The 22,729-nt window shown below is 41.0% G+C and overlaps 4 protein-coding genes across 14 annotated transcripts in view; 3 read left to right on the forward strand and 1 right to left on the reverse strand.

Annotated features, from left to right (window-relative positions):
- Nucleotides 1-118: 118 nt before the first annotated feature.
- LOC108887291 (collagen triple helix repeat-containing protein 1) lies at nt 119-5,299 on the forward strand. Of its 3 annotated transcripts, XM_018682613.2 has the most exons (5): nt 119-340; nt 1,403-1,480; nt 3,149-3,367; nt 3,495-3,711; nt 4,802-5,299. In XM_018682613.2, the coding sequence occupies exons 1-5, from the start codon at nt 227-229 to the stop codon at nt 4,942-4,944; spliced, it is 771 nt and encodes a 256-aa protein (XP_018538129.1). In that variant the 5' UTR covers nt 119-226; the 3' UTR covers nt 4,945-5,299. The 3 variants fall into 3 exon arrangements, with proteins under 3 accessions (XP_018538129.1, XP_018538156.1, XP_018538149.1); XM_018682640.2 differs by lacking the exon at nt 1,403-1,480 and having other exon boundaries at nt 120-298; XM_018682633.2 differs by lacking the exon at nt 1,403-1,480 and having other exon boundaries at nt 121-340.
- Nucleotides 5,300-5,388: 89 nt separating this feature from the next.
- LOC108887285 (mitochondrial folate transporter/carrier) lies at nt 5,389-9,680 on the reverse strand. Its single transcript, XM_018682599.2, has 7 exons — nt 9,186-9,680; nt 8,742-8,892; nt 8,525-8,610; nt 7,668-7,822; nt 6,647-6,760; nt 6,292-6,437; nt 5,389-6,176 (listed from the first exon to the last, which is right to left on the reverse strand). The coding sequence occupies exons 1-7, from the start codon at nt 9,388-9,390 to the stop codon at nt 6,050-6,052; spliced, it is 984 nt and encodes a 327-aa protein (XP_018538115.1). The 5' UTR covers nt 9,391-9,680; the 3' UTR covers nt 5,389-6,049.
- A 454-nt stretch (nt 9,681-10,134) lies between these two features.
- Nucleotides 10,135-20,290, forward strand: dcaf13 (ddb1 and cul4 associated factor 13). The gene is made up of 11 exons (XM_018682559.2): nt 10,135-10,338; nt 10,880-11,079; nt 11,183-11,290; nt 11,394-11,483; nt 11,599-11,754; nt 11,928-12,005; nt 12,117-12,199; nt 12,418-12,582; nt 14,308-14,443; nt 18,338-18,501; nt 19,088-20,290. Exons 1-11 carry the CDS (start codon nt 10,269-10,271, stop codon nt 19,173-19,175), a joined length of 1,338 nt encoding a protein of 445 aa, XP_018538075.1. The 5' UTR covers nt 10,135-10,268; the 3' UTR covers nt 19,176-20,290.
- Nucleotides 20,291-20,379: 89 nt separating this feature from the next.
- The window catches only part of rims2a (regulating synaptic membrane exocytosis 2a), a 143,056-nt gene continuing 140,706 nt past the window's right edge, over nt 20,380-22,729 (forward strand). For 8 of the 9 annotated variants that reach the window (XM_051076339.1, XM_051076340.1, XM_051076338.1 and 5 more), the window contains exons 1-3: nt 20,380-21,189; nt 21,584-21,769; nt 22,292-22,483. In XM_051076339.1, the coding sequence (XP_050932296.1) occupies nt 22,308-22,483 (176 nt within the window). In that variant the 5' untranslated portion in view covers nt 20,380-21,189; nt 21,584-21,769; nt 22,292-22,307. The remainder of the gene's footprint in view (nt 21,190-21,583; nt 21,770-22,291; nt 22,484-22,729) is intronic. The other variant, XM_051076337.1, reaches the window with a different exon arrangement.

Consider the following 22,729-nt stretch of genomic DNA (forward strand, 5'->3'; position numbering starts at 1 on the left):
AATGACCTCATTAACTATTTTGCACACGGGCACGCCCATACTGGTATATGAATGTAATGAGTTTTTTTTTTTTTTTTTTTTTCTCTTAGAGTAGGTTTCTGCAAGTTTACTGGCTCCTTCCCTCTTGTCCTGCCCTCCTCTGGACTAAAACTGGTTGGAGTTGGAGTCAAACTGTCGCCTCAGATCTCAGAGCACGCAAGTCGTCCATCCGTCCGCTGTCTGTTGTATGATGTCTCCCCTTATTGCCCGCCTGCTGCTCCTCGTCTGCCTGGCTTTACCTCTTTATGGCGTGGAAAAGGTGAGAAATAGAGGATACCGAAAGGATCCTGACGCTGACAAGGTAAGAGAGATCAGATAACTGAGCAGCCGCTATGATCATTTCCCAAAGTACATGTTACTTTTCAGGAGAGATTTATGTTGTGGACTTATTTTGTGACCTCCCATAACGAGAAACAGAAAGAGTTAACATCAGAATATTACTGACTTTATTGTAATTTTAGCCGTTTTGTTTTAATTTTGAATGCATCTCTATTAACATTCATAGTACACACTTTGCATGTTATGTTCTTTAAACTCATCAGATGACTTTTTCTTTTGCTGTTTGCCTGAGGTATATTTAAACGACTGAATTCCCCCAAAAGAGAGAAAAAACCTAATGCTGATTCATCTACGGGGATCCACATGTATGCTTACACTTCAATGAGTGTGGTTAGCAGTTTGGCAAAATGGCTACCAAAATTACCTGGTCCTGGCAGCAGATGAGATATGCTGTAACACAGCTTTTGTATGGTCAGCTGGTTCTCTATTATTCCAGGTTTTGGCTGCTCTCCAGCAGACTGGATGGACAGAAAAAAAATCCCAAACAGGAAGTTGGGGTCTGGCTCACTGTCTGTCTGTCTTTCTTTGTTATCTGCATGTCTGACAGATTTAAATAAGTTTATATACAATATGTTTGATCTGGGGTAAAAGTTGTGATTGATATAATTGCTTATAGAATTAAGAATTAACAATATTCTGAAAAAAACTAAAGCTGGATTTAGCTGTGTAATTTCAAAGTCCACCACCAGCAGTTCACTAGTTTTTTCACTGACCCTAATCTTAGACTATTTTATGCGCAGAATTATATAACCCTGTACTCTGTAGGTGGGGGAGTGGAGGAACAGAGTGGACACACATTCTCTCTTTAATCTCTTGGGAGTCAACTGAAAGTGAAACTGGTGTTTATTTTGCTGGGACTCTGTGGACCCCCACCACAGGGACTCCCAAAAGTCTGCATACCCCACACTCAGTACCACTGAGCTCAAGCAGTTTCTCTTCATTATCCTCCAAAGTCTTATTCTGCAGTAGAGACCACAGAAGAAGGACATAATGAATAGAATCTTATGTTACCATCTGTATCTAGTGCACTGGAAATGATGCAGAAAAGCCCAACTGCACTAGGCACTCTGGAGAAGGAAGATCTACTTATTTGACCAAAATGGTAATCATAAAATCCTACTTTGATTCCTCTTGAGATCGTGTGAATCTACAAACTCTCAAAGCCGAGCTTTATGTCCACGCTGTGCATGCTCGAGGAGAGCTTCAGTCCTCGCTTCAGTTTCAACTAATGCATGAAATATTACTGATTCCTCAGCACTTTGGGGGCAAATACAGCCTTTATGCTTCAGTTACAGTAATGGACTGTGTGCTACTAATATTCAGTAGGGCTGGAGTGTAATTCATGCAGGCAGGCAGCACCACTATAGAAACAGCAGACTGGAAGCTAATATAAAAGTCAGCTGTGTGGCTAAGTGGACAGAGGTTCCATTCAGTAGTCTGCTTTGAAAGGTCTCCAAAAATCCAACCCCTAATAAAAAAGAATCGTTTCCTCACTGAGTATCAACCAAACGGACTCATGGAGTAGCAACATTTCCACATTTTCCCACCTATTAGCCAAGATGCTTGGAAGTTTAGTCCCTTTTGCTTAAGGATAAATTCCAGGTCTGTTACAGCACTTGCATACCAACCCACAATCTACTGCTTTCATCACCGACTTCCCAGTTTCCTATAGAGATGATGTCAGACCTCACATCTTCAGGTTGCTGCAGTGAAGCCGCTTAATGGCTAAAACAGACTCACAACCATCTGTTCCACAGCAGCTGATGTTAATACACTGTAATTCTCTCTACATTCAGTCAGTTTTCAGATTCACATGGTCTGAAATAGAGTTTTTTTTTGTTTTTTTTTTTTGCTTTACCCCAGAGACTCAAGTCAGGACAAGAGATTGAAACTGGAGTAAAAGCTCTTTGTTCTTTCTTGCCTTGGGACTTTTTTGCCTTAATGCCTTTTGGCCATGTGCCCCCCATAACTGCTTCACAGCTGCATGCTGAGCAAAAAGGGCAGCAGTGACCCAACAAAAACCCAGACCCAAATGCCTTTGGCGGCAGTGTTTGCTTAAGGGCGAGGACACACTTCGACGTGTCAGTTTATGTCTGTCCTCACTAAATGAATGACTGTAGAATGCTAACAAATCACCTAACCAAAATTAAAAACCCAGCTCCAACTAAAAAAAGCTTTAACAGTTAACCTACCCTCTGCAATCTGTTGGTCAGAATGTGTCATTGAAGAACACATTGCACAAAGCTATTTGGATCTTCATTGTGTCTATCTCTGTATGTGGTCGGCTTTGGCAAGCTCCCCTGTCTCTGTGTGTCTGTGTGTGTATTTGAGTCAGCTTGAGTAAGATGCAGCATAGCAGGAGATTCAGCAGGACTATGAATCACACCGAGAGATGTGTGGCCACACACCTACTAATTTAGCCTTCAGTTCCTCATTAACACACGATCTGTCATTCACTGGCTTTGTGGCTTCATTGTTGCTAGTTCTGTTGCTTTGCCTTGGTTTGGATCACATGTTATTACACTTATTTCAGCCCGATGGCAGTGCATTTGTTTATATGACTTATAAATGAGGTATCTGGCTTCATGTGTGTGATGGTTGGATGGATGGCAGCATTTAGGTGTCTGCGGTGCATGTAGCCCAAACAGGGATTTAACCCAGAGGAAGAAAAACTAAAATCTGAAACAGGAAGTTTGATAACAATAGACTTTGCTGATGTTGTTGTATTATCAACTTCCACCTCTACTCCTTCTCTTCCTTGTTTTTGCAGTATGGCAGCTGCATGCAGGGGCCCGCAGGCACCCCTGGCCGAGACGGAAACCCTGGAGCCAATGGCATTCCGGGGACACCGGGCATCCCTGGCCGTGACGGACTCAAAGGTGAGAAAGGCGAGTGCATTAGCGAGATCTTCGAGGAGCCCTGGAGGCCCAACTACAAGCAGTGTGCCTGGAACTCTCTGAATTATGGGATCGACCTGGGTAAAGTAGCTGTAAGTATTTTGTTACAGAGAAAGATGAATGTGGATGTTCATGTCAAGCATTTTACAAATTCACAGAAATATTATACAACCCACACAGTATATATCAGTGGCACAATTACTTTATGCTGTGTTGCAGGACTGTACGTTCACCAAGCTGCGTTCAGACAGCTCCCTCAGAGTCCTCTTCAGTGGTTCCCTTAGACTCAAGTGTAAGAATGCATGCTGCCAGAGGTGGTACTTCACTTTCAATGGAGCAGAGTGCACAGGACCCCTGCCCATAGAGTCAATCATCTACTTAGACCAGGGAAGTCCAGAGCTCAATTCAACCATCAACATCCACAGAACGTCCTCAGGTATGACTGGAGTCACAGGGTTTTTTCTGCAATAAATAAGTTGAACCCACATTTTTTTTTCAGTGTTTTCATGAGACATTAAATTTACTGCTTTACTAATTTACCTGTGTTTACATATTTTGGGAAATTTGCTTTTTTTTGCTTTCTTGTTGAGGGTTAGATGAGACACTGACTAGGTTGCTAGGATACAGAGATAAGGGTGGGCATTTTCAGACAGCATTCGTAGTATCGCACTTGTTAGCATGAAAAGTGCTGAGTTGAGAGTTGAGAGAGAAGTTCAACCCAGTTTTAAGTCAGAAAGATGTGGGGGGAGAAGTTGACCTTACGTCAAACATGTAGCTAGAACCAACAGCCATTTAGCTTAGCTTAGCATAAAGACTGGAAACAGGGAAACAGCTAGCCTGGCTCTGTCTACTGGTGTCTTACCAACACCTCTTAAGCTCACTAAACACATAGTAACTTGTTTGTTTAATCCATGCAAAAACTGAGGAATAAAAACGCAAGTTCTGTTTTTCTTTGGGTGCCACAGAGTTTCTTGGCCAGACGTACTAACTTCATTTCATGGGCTGACTTCAGGAAGTCACAGCTCTGCTCTTGGCTTTAGCTGTTACCTGCAGACAGACACAGGCTTGCTGTTTCCCCATTAAAATATTTTTTTTCCATCTTGTTACCTGTTGCTACTTTTACTACCTTCAGACAGAGTTTCCCTTTTTCAGAAAGTTTCCCTTTTTCCACTGTTTCGTGGTTAAGCTAAGCTAAGCTAAGCTAAACGGCTGCTAACTATAGCTGTGTATTTACCAGCCAGATCCAAGAGAAGTATCAATCTTCTCATCAACTCTTGGCAAGAGAGCAGATAATTTTTTACTGAAGCGACCAACTGTTCCTTCAAGTGGTTATTTAACTGCTGCGGATCCTGGAAAGCAACAATTTGTCAACAATTTTCAAACTTTAAAGCGAAATTAAACTCTGCCAATTAGGTTTTGGAAAGTTCCCCACTGTGTCCGAAAACAAAACCATTAACAGTTTCCATCTGTGGAGGCAGTCTGGGTGTTCCCTCAAACTCATTTTCACTGTCTTCTTTTCTCTCCAGTTGAAGGCTTATGTGAGGGCGTCAAAGCAGGGCTGGTGGATGTGGCCGTGTGGGTGGGGACCTGCGCTGACTATCCCAGAGGTGACGCGTCCACAGGCTGGAATTCAGTATCCAGGATTATCATTGAGGAACTGCCTAAATAAAAAAACAAACAGTCCTGGTAGTATAAAAGTATGTTATCTGACCCTCCAAAATGACCAGGTACGGTTTTTACTGAGGCGTCACAGCATCACTGATGGTAACTTGAATGTTTTTTCTGTTTTGTTAAAATACTATACTAGATGACAGGCCTATAAACAAGAATACTGTGTCATTCTGTCTACCAGAAATAAACATTGTACTGTAGCTTTCCTGCTTGTGGGTGCTGTTAGAATTCAGACACCAATGAACACACATTGTGACAAAACATTGAGAATATTTAAACTATATACTCAAGTGACCTGTTTATATTCACTATTACTGTTAATAAAGTCATCTTTTTATAAGAACTTAACTCAATGATGTGACTACTTATAATCACTACTTATTTGAATATAGCCACGTAGTGACACATGTAATATGTATATGTAAACATGAGACGATGGAGATAAAGCACAGTTTGGATTTTATATCAAAATGTTATAAAGCAATACAGTTACAATTTGTGTCGACAAAGAATGAATTTTTGGAGCTGTGTTGGTGTGTTTAGGCTAAATACTATCTCCACTGTTGCTGTTCAAATAAAGAAATAATTTAAAAAAACTAATATTACAAATTCACACAACCAGAAACCTGAGAAGATCTATTAGTTGTTGATAATCAACTTTTAATATTTTAGCCTGAATCCCTTTCTGCTGTGAGACAACACACCATGTAAACATAACTATATGATGAAATATTTATTTGTAAGACCCAACACGGACATCAATTTAAAAAATAAAAAAGAATCTATCATCACAACAGCATTAAACCCACTGGGGCAAACCACAGCATATTTCCTCCCCATGGTCAGAGTTTAGGATGAATCAGAGACAGATGACGTCTTCATCACATTTCACAGAAAATCCAGAATTAGTCTTACTGGTGATTCTGTTGGCAACATTTTCATTCATTTTCAGTCCAAATGAATGCTTCTCATATCAGCACATTTAAACGTACTGTGAGAGATCAGCTTCAGTCTAATGCTTTCCTGTCTGTATCTTGATGTGGGACCAAAGTGTCACTGTGAGCTCAGGGTCTTTGCAGCTGTCCATACGCTTGTTTTAAGTCTCATTTATTTTGTCCCAGAAGGAAGTGAGACACATTCTCATAAACTACAAAGGTGATGCAGCAGGCAGGAGTAACACGAATCACATTGGGGATGATTCCCTTGTAGAAACCGACAGCGCCTTCGTTCCTGCAGAGAAAGTGACAAAATATTCACTGTGAATCAAACAGGACACAACAACCAAATTTAGAAACTGATACTAGAATGGCATGTTCTGCCCTTTGTGAGAAGATCACTATCATACCTCCATGTCCGTCTTATAACATCAATAAGTCCATTGTATCTATTGTGCTGGTCTTGCAGACGAGCTCGCACCACCTGATATGGGTATGTTGTAACCACAGCAAATATTTTGGATAATGCTGCCATTGTGATATATTCCAAAGCATTCTGTTTACACAGACAAACGGAGAGAGAGAGAGAAAGAAAGAAATGAGCAGAGCCGAGTGGGAAGAATGATGAGTCACTTCTTCAACTGCTAGTTATCAACTGTGGCCTCAGTCTTATTAGACTGAAAAGTTACAAGCCACATGCTTGAGTTTCATTAAACACTGAGCATGTTTCCAGTCTGTCTGTGGCTCATGGGGTTAATGACTCACCAGCTTTGTATCTGAGGGCACTTTTTTGTATTTGTTGTAGTCTCTCTTCAGTTCTTCATAGGCCATGAACTGCAGCGCTCCATGAGATGTGCCAAAAAGTCCAGGAACATAACCCTTTGAAATGCATAAACTCTGTGAGTCAGTCTGTCTTGATATGCTGAAAAATCAGTATGAATAATGTATCAATAGAGAAGACCACTACACTATGCCTGAAGCTCCCTGCCTTTTGTCAGGTTGACACTGAGTAATTTGGTAAGAATTATCCTGCCAAGCTAATAAAATTCACATAACACAGTTAAAGCATCCTGTAAGTTGTTGCCATTATCAGGGGTTAATGCTCTACTACAACCAACAGAAGGTGACAATGCCCTCTAGTGGTGAACCAAAAATGTATTAATGAACCAATACACAGGATTTCCACACTTCCTTAAAATCAAGGACTTTCCAGGCACAATTCCTTCAAATTAAAGGACCCAGCAAGACATACCTTGAAACACAGATCAAAGTTAATTACTGTTACAACACTATTTATAATGAGAACTAGCAGGCTTTACAGAAGCACAGAGACAACAATTGAAAAGAGAGAGGGGCTTAAGTGTGTGAACACTTCTCAACTGTGCTGTGTCACAGCAGACTATGTGCTCTCTTGCACACAGCCTTTTTACTTAACATTTTCTATTATCGCACTAAATAAATTATATATTAACTCAAGCACTTTATGTGACCCGTGTCTATTTATGTCTATATTCAAAAACTTTCCAGATTTATTTCTAAAAGTCACAAACTTTCATGGACTTCCTGTGTAACTCCTGATTACAACCCAGCCAAGCTTGGGCCAGTCTGAGCTGCAAGTCTAGTTAGAGTAATGAGTTACTACAACTTCCCCTCTTGTGACACTTCAGAAACCAACATGACTTATTGTTTTCATTAGCTGCCACTAGCTAAAATGAACAATTTTTATTTACTACATTGCAATGTATTCTCTCTGTTACACAGAAGTCTAAATACACTGTTGTCTAACCTTGTATAGTCCAGGCACTCCCTCATGGCGGTAGATCTTGACCAGAGCATCCACCATCCCCTTGTACTGTTTATTGGTTGGGTCAGCATTGTACTGCAACACCAGCCGGGTCTTGGTCACCCAGATCGGGTTGGTTAGGGTGAGTGTTAGGATGCCTGGGTGAACAAGTAGGACATTGTCACAGTGAGGGTCATAAAGTGTGAATTACACACATTAGTCACTTTATTAGATACACATGACTGTTAACAAATACAACCAGCTACTTTAAACAGTAAAAGAACTATGTGGCTGCAACTCAAAATCTAAGCCTTGCAGATAGGATCAGGTGGTTCAATTAAGCCAAACAAAGAGAAGATTGATTTGAGTCAAATTGACTGTAAAAAATCCTTTATCTGTCTTAATAGAGTTGTAACATGATGACATAACAAGATAGGCCATATAGGTTCAGAAAAATGCTTTTCTGCATTGCTATTGCATTATAGTGCTATTCAAATGCAACACTCACACCTGTCATATCAAAATGTATCAGTGTTACAGCATCTTTCATGCAGTTAAAAGCAGCCAAACAAATCTTACTCTCTCTCTCTCTCTCTCTCTCTACCTTCACAAGTTTTTGCTGAAATGTTTTAAGCAGTGAAGTCAACCCCTTACTTAATTTGGCTGACAGGAAACAGATTCATGTGACTCTGTAGGACTAAAATGAACAGAGCTGTGATATACTACTTTGTATCTGTCTCTTGTTGGCCGAGGCCAGCCCAGAGCAGTATTATCTAGCCGCTGCTGTTGTTGAATGTGAGCTGATTGTGTGTGTGTGTGTGTGTGTGTGTAAGCAGTGTTTGGATAAATGTGGCACTAACCTGCTTCGGCTGCAGACACCAGGTGTTCTGTGGCACTCAGTTCTGTTTGACGGCCTTCCTTGATGTACCCTTTGATTGCATTGTAGCTGTACAGAAAGATAATATGATAAATAAAACATATTACACTCACAAATCATTTTGAAATGCAAAAATAATGAATGAAAAATGTCACGATGCAGGCATGATCCAAAAGGTATAGAGCTTATCGATTACATACAAAAAGAAGTAGAGACCCCAAGATGCTCCAGCACCCCAAACATTGGGTGTCACTCCCTGATACAGTCCTCTCAGTCCCTCCTGCTGCCAGACACTTTTCATACAGTGCAGTATGCCACTGTACTTGGGTCGTAATTCCAAGCCATCACTCACTGCAATTAAGACACCGAAGACCCCTGTTAAATCCTGTTTAAGCTTAAACATGTTATTACTAGGGTCATATATTACAGTACTTAGAACAAGCATCCACAAATCAACCTACGGGTACTAATAAAGTAACCTAACCTAAGCATGTCCAAGTGCACTGACGCATACATTAATTTTTGCATTTAAGGAAGAGAAATGCAGCTCCACACTAGCAGGCACCTATGGGGTTGATGATTATCTAAATTACAGTATTACAATACACAATAACTAAGACATTAAGCATACTTTCATAATGTACCTGCAAACCTGATTTTGACCAGGTCCAGTGGGTGAAGCACCAGCGTTGACACCACTCCTCCACTGAGTCCCGCGACCAGGTTTCCTACCTTCACATGGTTAAAGACGTGTTGGACATGTCCTGCTAACGAGACAGCAGAGGCCGGTTTTCTGGACAGTCCTGTCTCTGTAACGTTTACGGCACCGTGATTTGGAGCAGAGCTCATGTTTATCTGAAATGAGCTGAAATGAAACTGAGCTAGCTCCTGTCTGCTAGCTGTGTTTACAACGCGGCAAAGCAGAAATTACTCTATAACACTCAGACGACAACTCATTGACAATACAGCAAAATTAAAATATGGCGGACAGTCGGTACTAAGTCCTTGAAACTTCCTCATTATCACTGCATGTCAGCAAACGAACCACGTTTTTGACATGTGGTGGCACCACACGGCTGAGGTAACGTTACCTAAAATGTCAAGCAGCGGCACCAATTCTCGACCTTGCTGTTAGTATCATGTTCATGCTAAACTACCTTAATTAAGGGACTTACTTCCGGGTGTAACCTTCAAAATAAAACAATTTTCGACGCGCGCTATTTCGACGTATTTTTAGGTAAGTGTGGCTATTTAAGGTACCATTAAAAACCATTCACTTTGAAAATCGACTTGTACTGGTTCATTTCTATTCATTTTATCAATTTCCCTTTCATCTTTATCATTTATTTTGCACATTTATTTAGCGCTATGTATTTTTCCCTTCAGCTATTTTTTCCTCTCTTTCTCTCCAAGGGATATTTTTTAACCCTAACCCGCACGCACGCATGCACACGCACATAGCAAATAAATAAATAAATAAAGTACTTACTTTGAAGCCCAGATAGCTGTATTTCCGGTTTTCCTCGTGCTTAATTTTGACAATTGTTTTTTTACTAGTCAGTGACGCAACTGGGAGGACTGAACATCCCACAATGCATCGCGACGCCAATGCGTCTCTTCTACGTCCACACATGGCTGGAATAACCAGTACTTGCTAATATTTTTCTTGTCTAAATTAACTCAAACTGCGTTTTTAAAGCGTGTTTCTATTTGAACTCTGCAACCAAATGAAAGTTAAAATCCTCGCGAGGAACCCGGATGACTATGTCCGGGAAACAAAGTTCGATATTCAGCGTGGTAAGTGATAAACTTTAAACTCGAGTTGGCTAAAATTGGTTTGCTAGCAGGACATTAGCCACTCTCCTTATCAAACAGCACCTGTAACACACACAGACACACACAATCTACTTTGTGACGATTTAATTATCTCTGTGGGAACTGTCATGGATATGAATAGGAACATAGTAATTTTACATAATGAAACTAACAGCTACAGCAGTAGCAATCATCAACATCACTGAATGAAGATTGCGAATTAATCTATAACGTGTGTATTTCCCACAGCCCATATAACACATAAAATGAGCACACAGTAAATGAAATGCATGTATGAAGTCCTCCAAAGTTATACAAAATATTTCAACAATCAAAAAGTTCCAAAAACTGACTTTTTATCAGTTTTTCGCAACATGGACTATTTATTTCAAACTGTGTGTGGAAGTAGACTTGATATACAAAGTTAACAGGTATGCATGCTAACAGTGTATTAAAATGTTAAATAATTCATGCAGGTGACATGTTTTGTTAGCCCATTAATAAGTGGCCACTCTGTGTTTAGTCCCTAGAAACTATGACCCAACACTTCATCCATTTGAGGTGAGCAGAGAGTACACGCGGGCTCTGAATGCCACCAAGCTGGAGAGGGTGTTTGCCAAGCCTTTCTTGGCCTCCCTGGATGGACACAGAGATGGTGTGAACTGCATGGCCAAGCATACCAAGAGCCTCTCCACCCTGCTGTCTGGTTCCTGTGATGGAGAGGTAATCATCTACTGGAGTATACATTTGTCGATTACATTTTGTTGTGATTTGAAGTGTGACGTCGTAAACACAACACTGACAGGATGTTTAATCTGATCCTTAGGTGAAAGTATGGGATCTGACCAAACGGGAATGTGTCCGTACACTCCAAGCACATGAGGGTTTTGTTCGGGGAATGGTTGTCCGCTATTGTGGAACTTCCTTTTTTACAGTGAGTGCTGCCCTTTACAATGCTAGAGAAAAGTTTTCAGAACTAAACTTCTTTTAGCTGCTCTTCAGTACAGTACAGTACATTTTCAATCTGCCTGTTACAGGCTGGTGATGACAAAACAATTAAGCAGTGGAAAATGGAGGCTCCAGGTTACGGAGAGGAAGAAGAGCCACTCAACACTATTCTAGGCAAGGTATGATCAGTGGGTATCTGGTATAATATGGTTATCTAGGGCACTTGCAGTTATATCATCATTCTTCAGTGAAGGATCATATTATGACTATATTTAAAATACTTGTCTTTTGTAGACTGTGTTCACAGGACTGGACCATCACCAGAAGGATGGTGTGTTTGCAACCTGTGGCCAGCAGGTGGACATCTGGGATGAGCAAAGGAGCAGCCCAATTCGTTCTTTCACCTGGGGCGTAGACAGCTTCAGCTCCGTCCGCTTCAACCCTGTGGAGGTAAGACTCCACGTATCCACCACACTCAGACGGCTCTTGCCTCATCAGAGAATGAAGAACACAGTGCCCGTAATCATTTCTCCATGTTCAAACTTGTTTGAACTGTTTATTGTCAGACTTATTTAAAGCTGCCACCTGGCCGATATTTTAACATGATTTATGTCTTTCCATAGACCGAACTTCTTGCAAGTTGTGCTTCTGACAGAAGTATAGTGCTGTATGACATGAGAGAAGCTGCACCACTCAAAAAGGTAGGGTTCTGTCATTACGTTGGTTCAGGAATGTACTTTTTTCTCTCCCCCTTTTTTTTACAAGGATAGGACATGATTTATCTGTATTGTATGTTTTTGTTTTATTTTTAGGTTATCATGACAATGAGAAGCAACACATTATGCTGGAACCCTATGGAAGCATATTACTTCACATGTTCAAATGAGGACTACAAGTGAGTTTAAACCGGAAATCAATCTGATTGGTTCCCATGGTAGTATCTGGAACAATATTAGGTCTTCAGTTTAAAAGCTCAAGAGAATTCCACCATTGGTAGACTTTTAAATCCAGTTATCTTTTATGGTGGTTACATTAGGCATATGTATCCAGACTGGGATTTGAATGTAAATGGACACATTTAGTGGTTTTTATGAAATTTTTGTGTGTCACCAGTCTTTACACATATGACATGAGGATCCTGGACCGACCAGTCACTGTACACATGGACCATGTCTCTGCAGTGCTGGATGTTGACTACTCTCCCACTGGGAAAGAGTTTGTATCTGCCAGTTTTGACAAGACCATTCGCATCTTCCCCAAGGCTGGCGGCCACAGCAGGTCAGTAACACCAGGCAAAAATTACAGTCCTAGTCACGGCATTATAGCTTCACTGTCACACTTCTATAATGATGTACTATTTCTGTACTTTTAAATGAGTCACAGTTGAGGCAGAAATACAAGTTTGTTTGTTTTTTAAATAAAGCTGGTGGTATTTATTGGGAAATTTGTTTGTGGGGTCTATAAAGTATATCTAAATTACAATAATGCATTATCAGAATGTGTGTGTTTATTGGATCATTTGTTGTTCTAAGTGACTCATTGAGATTTGAGTTGAAAATAGTTTACATTATAGTACTTAGCATACTGTCAAACTTTAAAATTGGAAGGTAAAAAGTCTGCATTAGTATTGCTGGGAACAAACCTAAATGTTTTGGGCAGTGTCACTAATCAGGGTTTTTCCCTGATCCTGGTCTATAAATAATCCTGTAAATAATGATTACAAGACCATAACTTGTATATCATTGTTTATATAATGGCTACAAACATGTACTCAAAATGTCAGCTGTGAAAAAGGCCTGTTGGTTGGCAAAGCTGATGATAGTAGCTAGATGTCTAATGTGTGGGTGCTTGTTTTGACTGACAGTCTCAACCCAAAACACATAGCCATTGTTTGGTTGCTATGCAATGTAATGATGCATGCTGTATTGTTTGTACACTCATAAAGCTCCAGAACAAATAGCAACAGTTGTGTTACAGTAACTGGGGCATGTTGCTGGACAGCATCACAGCATGGGTAGGTCAGGGTTTAGCATGCTATGTTAATACTGTGTTTGGAAGAACAGTTGAAATCACTGGGGACTGGACTATAGCAGAAATGGTGGTATTTTTTAGGTATTTTTCACAGCAGACATGGAGCACAGGTGTGGCTGATAACTGTAATAGTGTTTAACATAGTCATGGCAATGAGCCAGTGTAGACAATACCAGGGTCTGGTACAGGCTCACCTAAATTGCAGCAGTTAAATGTTATTATCACCTGGTGGTACCTGCATCGTGGAAAGGAGCTATTATGTGTAAGTAAAAAAAAAAACAAGATTGATACACAATCCACAAGAATCAACCTTAAGTAATCCTTAGAAATGAACAAGACAGCCGTCATATTAAAATACATTACACCTTGGTTTACTGTTTCCTACCAGTAGTCAGTTCTCTTAATCATGACCACAATTGGTCTGCAACCTTAACCACGTGTTTATTATTCTAACCATGAAGATAGAGGTTCTCTAACCATAACAAAGTAGTCATACAGAAGAGTGCCGTATGTCCCCTGTTTCCTACTGGTGGTCAACGTTGACTCTTTTAACCATGACTGCAGCTCAGTGAAGTAGTAATAGTTTATTAGTAGTAGTTTAACTCAGACTCTGATCTTTCCCTAAACCCTAAAAGTCTTTTTGTGCCTAAACGTAAACAAGCCTTTACCATAGTGCTGTCAGATCAGTAAGAGTGAACATAGAAACAGTGTTGTGCTAACTGGTGCAGAGAAAGCACCTAATGACAAGGTTGTCCTGACACCTGGGGTGTCAGATCAGAAAGCATGTATATGTAAGGGCATGGACAGATAACTTATTTTGTGGTTTAATTCAGAGGGTTTGTTGGTCTTGACTGGTTTGTGTACACAATGACATAAGTTTTATTTTTATGCAGGCCAGTGCCACAATCCAACACATTATTTTATACACACACATACACTTTATTTTCTTTGCCTTTTCTTTGTTTTTTCCAGGGAAGTCTACCACACCAAACGTATGCAACATGTAATTTGCATTAAGTGGTCAGCAGACAACAAGTACATCCTGAGCGGGTCTGACGAAATGAACATCCGACTGTGGAAAGCCAACGCAGCTGAGAAACTGGGAGTGGTGAGTCCTACCTTGTCTTCTCTGTATCATTCTCGCTTTTATGATTTCATGCCTGAGGCAGCTTGATAATTCCTCATCACAATGTCTGCAAGCAATCAATAACTGTATTTTCCTCTCCTGTCAGACATACTGTATACTGTATCTCCCTCCAGTGTATTACCTGATCTTGTTTTATGAGTTAGCTGCATTTTTCGACACAGCCATGGCCCCGTGCCCACCTCAGCAGGGTAAGAGTGTGTGACTATGCCAGGAGCTACAGCACTACTGTTGCCAAATGCCCTGATGGATGCTGACTTAGGGTAGAATCACTCTCAATAAGTACAATGTACCAATTGGCACAGCAGCTCTTGTGGCAGTTGGAAGTCCAAAAAACTCTGAAGCATGTGCAGTTGTTTGACAAACCACTGACAAATGATTTAGATGAAATACTACATCCTTTCCCAAACACTTCTCCACTGACTTTTAATATCTTTGTTAGCGAGTGCCTCATGTATTGTATGATATAATATAGGCTGTGTTAACTGATGGCCTTAATGTTATGTTATACTCAGCTGTCAAATAATGCTCCAGTAAAATGCTGGGAAGTGTTCCAGTGCCCCAAATCCCAGTTATGGCTCAGTAATAAAGAATAGTGGCATCTTGTGTGCCATCTCCAACAGCCATCTTTCATTCCTAATCGGATTCACTCTTGCTTATTCTCTTAATGCAGCTTCAGAGTGGAAAATTGGCCAGCTTTTGGCACTTGTTTTACTGTCACTGTGTAAGAGAAGATTTATTCGCAAGCTTTGCACTTAAAGAGATCAGACAAGGGCTGCTCCTATCAGCAGTTTAAATCGGCCAATCACTTAAAGCGGGCTACTCTGAACATAATGAAGCATTAACAATCAAGTTGTACTGAGAGGGTCTTTAATTATCAAGAAATGCTGAAATGCTGAATCAAGGCTTTGTCTGTGTCTGAAGGCATCACACTGAACTGATGGGGACGTCTCTATCAGCTGCTGCACATCACTCATTTTTTTTCCTTAAAACTTTGCACACAGGCCTGGCCTTTGACTCCAGTGTAAATTAGATTCACTGTAGTTTAGACCTAAAACATGTTGAATCAGTCAGCTCCTATTTATTTTCAGTCAGTTAAGATTTATTTCCTCTGTTCTGGAAACATTGACTCATAGCTACCTGTTCTTTTAAGGTTGGAAAACCAACTGGATCATTTGAAACATTTGGATTGATCGACACTGATGTGTTTCTGTCTGCTCCATTGAACTGAACTCTGAACAGAACAGCTAAGTTCTCCATCAGTGTCTACATAGGATGCATTCAGCCACAGTACTACTGTGTGGTCACCTGCAGTTTGGCAGTGTTTAGAGCATAGTGCCCAGGTACTGTAGTTACACGTGGAAAAACTGAAGAATATAGACTTAGGCCTTAGGGCATGCTCACACGTGTCAAGCAAGAGTGAAACAGAGGCTGTTACAGCTGTATTTACAGCTGTATTGATTCAAATAGAAGAGGATCCGTTCCATCAAAGCTGTGAGATGAACGACTAAAATCATGCCTCCTGCATCCTTTGTGGACAGGGTGTGAGACACACAAGCAGTTAGACAATCCTACAGCTTTTACACAAACCTGTGAAGTAGAAAGTGAACAGAAAACTTGTTAGTTTGGCTTATTATCCTTTTATCCTTTTATTATCCTTTTCATAATTCTTTTTTAGTCTGTGGCAACTGTCAAGACAAATACAACCAAGACAGAAAACCTGCTTTTATTGTTTGTCCATCTTCCTTACCCAAAAGGGCACAAGATCAGTGGAATAATTTTGATCATACAGAGCAAGCATCTGGAGTACACACCTCCTCTTGATGTATGCTGCCCTATTCGTGGCTGCGTTTGACCTCCCAGCACTGCCTGTAGTCTGTCAAGTCTGCATCACCTGCAGTTAAATGCTTATTTGTTTTCATCCAGACATGAGCTGCTCATAGGACATGTTGTTTATGTTGTTGATTATAGTTAGTGCTGTGGCCCAGTCAACTTCTGGATAGAAAAGATGACGCAGTAGATTCACCTGTTCACTTTCAGCCATACTGTTCCAGCAGTTACACACACCTAATCGCCTCAGCAGCTTTTTTTCACCATGGTTCACTGTGCTGTTTAGAAGAGGACCCCTGAGAGTACAGCCTCTGTTGCATTTTCAAACCCGCTGACTAAATATGATTCCTCCAAACAAAATCAAAGTGAAGCATCATCCACCCTCTCATACCCATCTTGTTGAGATTATACAAACACTGTGTTTAGCAGGCTAACCATGTGTGTATCCAGTGGAATTAGTTTAGTCCAACAGGATCAGCATCTTAACAGGTCTTCTCCAACAAATTGAATCTGAGACAAATCATTGCTTTTAATTAGAATAAAAGCCTTTTGAGGAGGGCAGCCTCGGCCAAGACAAGTCCCAGTAGCTGTTGGTTTTTATGAGAGACAGAGAGGGAGGGATGTTGTTGAGCTGGTGTCTTCACTTTTTAACGGACATTGATTCAGTTTTGAATGAGGACGTTGTCAAGCTGAAGTTACTGCTTACTGTACGGGCCAACATTTTATGATGTAAAACACCATACCACAACTGTTAGTAATTAACAAAATACCTCCTGAGAGGAAGCAGACTACATCTTTTTAAACTTGTATGTGTTTGTTTAGGTAGCAAAAGTAAAAATAATATAATTTGATGAATGTTGTCCTCAGTAACAAACTCCAGTTTTACAGTCGCTTAGTGGAAGTACTCATCATTACTGGAATGAAGACATTTAAGAAAACACGTCAGATAACACTTATCTCACCATGTGAACCTGAGATTGCTATAAATGATGTAATTCACCCTGTGCTACAGGTATAAATACAGCTTTACAAGTTAAATGCCTGTAATGAAACCACTGACTCATCTTCAGGGGGAGTTGCAACAATACAGAGTCAGCAAGAGTCATTGGCTCTCGCCTGTTCTGATCTCCAGTGGAAGCTTTATACAAAGACTAAGTACATTAGACAAATAACATGTCTAAAACTGTGTGTTCTTGTTCTTGGTTTTTTTTTGCATGTGTGTGTGTTTTTGGTTGACTTGTTTGTGCTTCTTGTTGAGAATAAAATGAAAAGATTGATACAACGCTCATATCTGAATGGAAGATATGAAGCCACAGCCAGCAATCTATTAGCTTAGCACAAAGACTGGAGACTGCATGGGGAAAAGCACCAAGGCCAGCTCTGTCCAAAAGTAATAAAAATCCACCTGCTGGCTCTTCTTAAGTTCACTAATACGTTATATCTTGTTTATTTAGTCTGTACAAAAATCAAAACAACAAGTTTGTAGCATTATGGAGGTTGCGTGCCAGACTATTTCCTGACCCAGGTGCAGTATCTACACTATAGCTAGCGTGCGTCTCATCAAAAATGTAACTGCACATTCGGGCTGTGGAGACCGCAAATACTGTGACTGGTCAGCTTAGCCCTAAAAAGCATGTGACTTTGACATGGATGAACACTGTTAGCAGTCTGTTTCCTACCAGTAGTCACTGTTTTCTTTTAACCAGAACCACAACAATTTCCTAAACTTAACCAAGTAGTTGACAACACAGTCTGACCACAGTCTGTGGTGAGATTCAATCTTTTCTTGAAGTTAATTAAATCATTTTAGTTGAGAACGCTGTCTTAAAGCTTGAGTTATGTGAGGATAGTGTTGTGTCACAAGCCACATGTCATCTAGTCTAAAACACTATGTGTCATTTTTGTCAGCTCCTTGTCTCCTTTATTTTCTCCTCACTGTTAATCCACTCTCTTTTCCCTCTTTATTTTCCCATCATTTTCTTCTTTTGTTTAATTTTATGTCACATCTTCCTCTCTGGTGTAAATTAGCTGGCCCCCAGAGAGAGGCAAGCTGCCAACTACAGTCAGAAGCTGAAGGAGAAGTTCCAGCACCACCCGCAGATCCGCCGCATCGCTCATCACCGACACCTGCCCAAGAGCATCTACCACCAGACAAAAGAGCTGAGGACTATGAAAGAAGCTCGCCGCAGGAAGTATGTGTTCATTATTTTTGAATACAATTAATCTGTTAGAATAGGACTTGTGTTTGTTACTACAGCTATAGGAACTGCATGGAGCTCCCTCTATGTCCATGTAGAGGTGATGGTGACCTGCGCTGCTGCCAGGATAGGTCTGACCTATGCAGTCACACCAGCCTAATGGAAAATCGCACAGATGGGACTGCCCTCCTATGACATGGTCTCAATAGACCTTACATACGCATTTACAGCTTGTATGGTGGATTGATTGTCCCAGTTTGCTCTGTCATCCAGTGATTCATAGCTCAGTCTGCGGCTCTTTTTTGTAATTACTGGCAGGATTGTGATATGTCAGAGGTGTGTTTGGACTTGTGAATGATTTACTATCTATGCTTTATGCATTATTTTCAGGGTACATTAGTGCGGTCGGTGACGTAGGTGTTGGGTCAACACTCTCATATTCAATCTCTTCCTCCCTCCTGCTTTCTGTTTGCCGATCACTCCCTCCCCCTCTCCCTCCATTCTATCCTGAATATTCTCACCAGCAGATTGAGTTATTCATGGCTCCTCTTCTTTGTTTCCTTTCTTTTTTTTTTTTTAGGGAGAGGAATGTCCGTAAGCACAGCAAACCAGGAACTGTTCCAGTGGTGTCGGAGAGGGAGAAGCATGTTGTTACAGTGGTGAAATAAATGGAGCTGGAGAAGAGAAAAGAAGACGCAGGGACTGTCGTCAGCAGATCACACCCATCTGACACTTGACTACTCTAAACTTAAGAACAAAAACCACTGCAGCTTGATAATTGTGGGAAGGACTTTCATTTAACAAGCTGTGCGCTATTCTAAGTACTAGGACAGCAACTGTAAATACATACAAGAAGAAACAGCAAATCTTGTCAAGAGTTCACTTTGTGCCACTAAGGACAGGAGCAGCTATGCTTTTTCATTCTTTTCATTCCTTTTAATAAGAATTGGGTCTGTCTTCCAGTTTGAGTGACTAATCACATGTTTTGCGTTGAGCAAGTTTGTATTTTCCATGACAAGATCCAAGACTACAACAACAATTTAAGAAATTAAGGACTGACTAAACTGATGTGATGTTAACAGAATGTCAGTTTCTTCATGAATGAAGTTAAAGAAATGTGCTACAGCTGATGATTAAGACTAATGCTTCAATCAGTTGTGTCCAAAGGCAAAAATGGTTGTTCTGAATTACCACATTGGAATGTGAGCCTGCTGTCATAACCTCCTCCTGGCTCCGTCCATGATAATGCTCCAAGACATCTGTGTCTTTTGTAATTTTAACTTAATAAATCGCGCTAATGGGGCTAACTGCCCACACTTTGGAACAGTGGCCATGATCCAGTCTCACAGTGCAGCACCCAGTGGTACAGACAAAGTGACAAAGGAGTGCTTGAGAGTGAAGTTCAAACTCTCCCTTTCTTTCTGCTACAAACTCACTGACAAAAATGCTCAATGTTAGATGATCCGACAAGTATTTTTTTCAAGTATACTGAGACCTTAAAAATCCTGAGATCTTAAAATGTATAAGTCAGATTTTTTTTTTCTAATGCAGAGACAATAACTTTTAGTTTGATCTATTGTGCTGGACATTAAATACTGAGGTTTGTAGAATAACCAGCATGGAGGAGAGCGAGGGTTTTGGTTTACCAGCACAAACAGGTTGCAAACTTTATTTGTTATTTTTTTGCCAGTTTTTCCATGTTTCCTCTGAGGAGAGACCATACAGCTCTCAAAATCTGTTTGTAGGGGACTGATGTGTATTTATAATAAACCTCTAAAGTAAGTTTTTGCTGTGCAAATGTGTCATTTGGAAATAATCATTCAGAATTCAAACTTAACCTCGACTTCCCTCTCTGTGTTTGACTTGTTGCAGCAGATCCCTGCACTGGTGCTAATTTCCGTACAACCCTAATGAGGTAGAGGCTCTATCCCCTTAATGTTGTCCTTCAAATCCTATCAGCACTGCAGCCTGACAGAGAGCGAGGGCTGTCGGAACGTGTCGGGGATCAGCTAGAGAGACTTTTAGCCGGAGTCAGAGCTGAGAAATACCACCAGGAGTGAATCTGGAAAGGGTTTGCAGTGGAGTTGACGCAAACATGATGGTGCAGGTTAATCAAAGACTGGTTGATGGGTGTCCAGAGCTGCTGAAAGATACAGTAAAATGCAATACCTGAAGTCTTAAATTCAGCTTTTACTGCCTTTCTGGCTTTTGCTTTGAAACTATGAGTCCAGTGTCCAGTGCAACTACCCATTATTTTCATTATAGATTAATCTACCAGTTATTTTCTCAATTAACTGATGAATCTTTTAGTATATACAGTGTCAAAATATTCAAAATTGCCCATGAAAAGTTTCCAAAACTTGCTTTGAACTCTTCAGATATGTTGTTCTAGCTGGAAAATAATCAAAACCCTAAGATATTCATTCTTCCTAAAAACTGTAGAGTGAATTTATGTTTTTTTTTTTTTCTTTAAAACGACTCCAAACGCTTGACAATCAAGTAAATTATCTTTTTTTTTTCTCAGTGAAGTACATCTCCACAGCTGACTGGGCTTGTGTAACTGAGCCTTATTTTCTTCCATTTATCATCACAGAATTTCTCACATCAGCTGGCAGCAGAGCCAGTGTGTACAGTACGAGTGCATAAAAACAGCACCGAGTGGAGCCACAGCCGCACCTGCAGGTACAGTCGTTGTCACTAGTCATATTCTGTATTTATCTTCCCATTTCAACCCCCTCCCCACCCCACCCCTTTCACGGCGCTCATGATCTGGTTATGAAATATGCATGATGCTCTTCCTGCTAAGAGCGCTGCTCCAGCTGCACACAGCCCTTCCAGTCCGTGTTTTTGCGGCTGCTGTCTGCCTGCTGTCAATGAACATCCAGCGCGTCCTCTCGGCTTTATTCTTCTACGTGTTTCCATCGCTCCGCCTCTTCTTCCTATCTGGATTTTTTTCCCCTCCTCTCTCTCTCTCTCTCGCTCTCTCTGTCTCTTACTCTCTCTCTCTCTCTCTCTCTCTCTCTCTCTCGCTCTCTCGCTCTCTCTCTCTCATTGCATCCATTTTTGTGCATTTAAGAAATCTCCAAGAATTACCAACCTGGAGGAAAGCGAGCTAACCAGAGTGACAGAGGAGGGTTAAGGACTCCAAACGAAAACAAACAAGGACGGACCGGGCATCTTTTATTCCAACATGCGAGTGAAACCTCTCTAAAGAATGGCAGCGATGGGTTAGACAGGATTTAACATGACTGCAAAATAAAAGGCAAGAGTTTTTTTTTTTTTTTTAATCCTCTGTATTTTTCTACTTTTACCCCTGGATGGATAGAGGCTTGTGTTTGGAATACCTGAAGGTTGTAGCCTACAGCCTGTGCACTCATGCTTCTTTTTAAGGGCATCTGTTTCTAATGTTGAGTGTTTTCTATTTCATGTGTAAATTTGGCGTTTCAACCTGCAGCAGCTTGACTACTGCGAATCCCCTGTTTGCAGGCAGCGCTCAGTCGGCTGCAGCGTATTTGATAACCCTATCATGAGCATTTAATAACTGAGGATGAAGCCTGTAATTAATATTTTGACGCTTATTTCTGCAGCACAGTGTAATGTGTGCATGATACTCCTAACCAAGATGTCATGCCGTGTGTAAGCCACGGTGCCTCCAGCAAACCCGACCGCCAATTCGAATTTTGACCGCATGAAATGTAACACAGAACCCCCACCACTACCACCCCCCACCCCAATTATCGCCAAGAATGCTGCTGGTTGATAGTGCTTTTCTCGTTCTCTATAGCCACTGTGTGTAAAAGATGTCTGCTCCACACGGGCCCCGGGGCGGCCCTGGCCCTGCTGCTGCTGCCTCAGCGGCCGGCGCCATGCCGGAGATGCCGGACCTCAGCCACCTCACCGAGGAGGAGAGAAAGATCATCCTCGGTGTCATGGACCGACAGAGGAAGGAGGAAGCGAAGGAACAGTCGATGTTAAAGTAAGGAAAAGACAGAGGTAGTGGGTGCTGTTGATGCTGACGAATAACCCCGGGTGTTTGTGGGGTTGTTATTACAGTGTGAATTTCTATAATTTTCTCTCTGTGTGATACTGGTGGGTCATGTTGCCTCTTGACATCCAAGCTAGAGCTTTAATAGTCGACTACTAGCCGACTGGACCAAGGTGAGAAGAATCTTTCCCTCGCCTCGTTAGCATTTCCCGTCTCCCCCTGTAGAAAATACTACAC

The sequence above is a fragment of the Lates calcarifer genome, linkage group LG15, assembly GCF_001640805.2.
Source record: "Lates calcarifer isolate ASB-BC8 linkage group LG15, TLL_Latcal_v3, whole genome shotgun sequence".
In the NCBI taxonomy this organism is placed as follows: domain Eukaryota; kingdom Metazoa; phylum Chordata; class Actinopteri; family Centropomidae; genus Lates; species Lates calcarifer.

Excerpts from the sequence above, each read along its gene's own strand:
- dcaf13 (XM_018682559.2), top strand. The coding sequence starts at position 10,269 with ATGAAAGTTAAAATCCTCGCGAGGAACCCGGATGACTATGTCCGGGAA. Across the intron at positions 11,291-11,393 it reads GTGGAACTTCCTTTTTTACA|GCTGGTGATGACAAAACAAT; the intron begins GTGAGTGCTGCC and ends TGCCTGTTACAG. Across the intron at positions 18,502-19,087 it reads AAAGAAGCTCGCCGCAGGAA|GGAGAGGAATGTCCGTAAGC; the intron begins GTATGTGTTCAT and ends TTTTTTTTTTAG.
- LOC108887285 (XM_018682599.2), bottom strand. The coding sequence starts at position 9,390 with ATGAGCTCTGCTCCAAATCACGGTGCCGTAAACGTTACAGAGACAGGA. Across the intron at positions 8,611-8,741 it reads TGGGGTCTCTACTTCTTTTT|CTACAATGCAATCAAAGGGT; the intron begins GTATGTAATCGA and ends CTTTCTGTACAG. Across the intron at positions 7,823-8,524 it reads GGTGTCTGCAGCCGAAGCAG|GCATCCTAACACTCACCCTA; the intron begins GTTAGTGCCACA and ends TTGTTCACCCAG.
- LOC108887291 (XM_018682613.2), top strand. The coding sequence starts at position 227 with ATGATGTCTCCCCTTATTGCCCGCCTGCTGCTCCTCGTCTGCCTGGCT. Across the intron at positions 341-1,402 it reads AGGATCCTGACGCTGACAAG|TGCACTGGAAATGATGCAGA; the intron begins GTAAGAGAGATC and ends ATCTGTATCTAG. Across the intron at positions 3,712-4,801 it reads CATCCACAGAACGTCCTCAG|TTGAAGGCTTATGTGAGGGC; the intron begins GTATGACTGGAG and ends TTTTCTCTCCAG.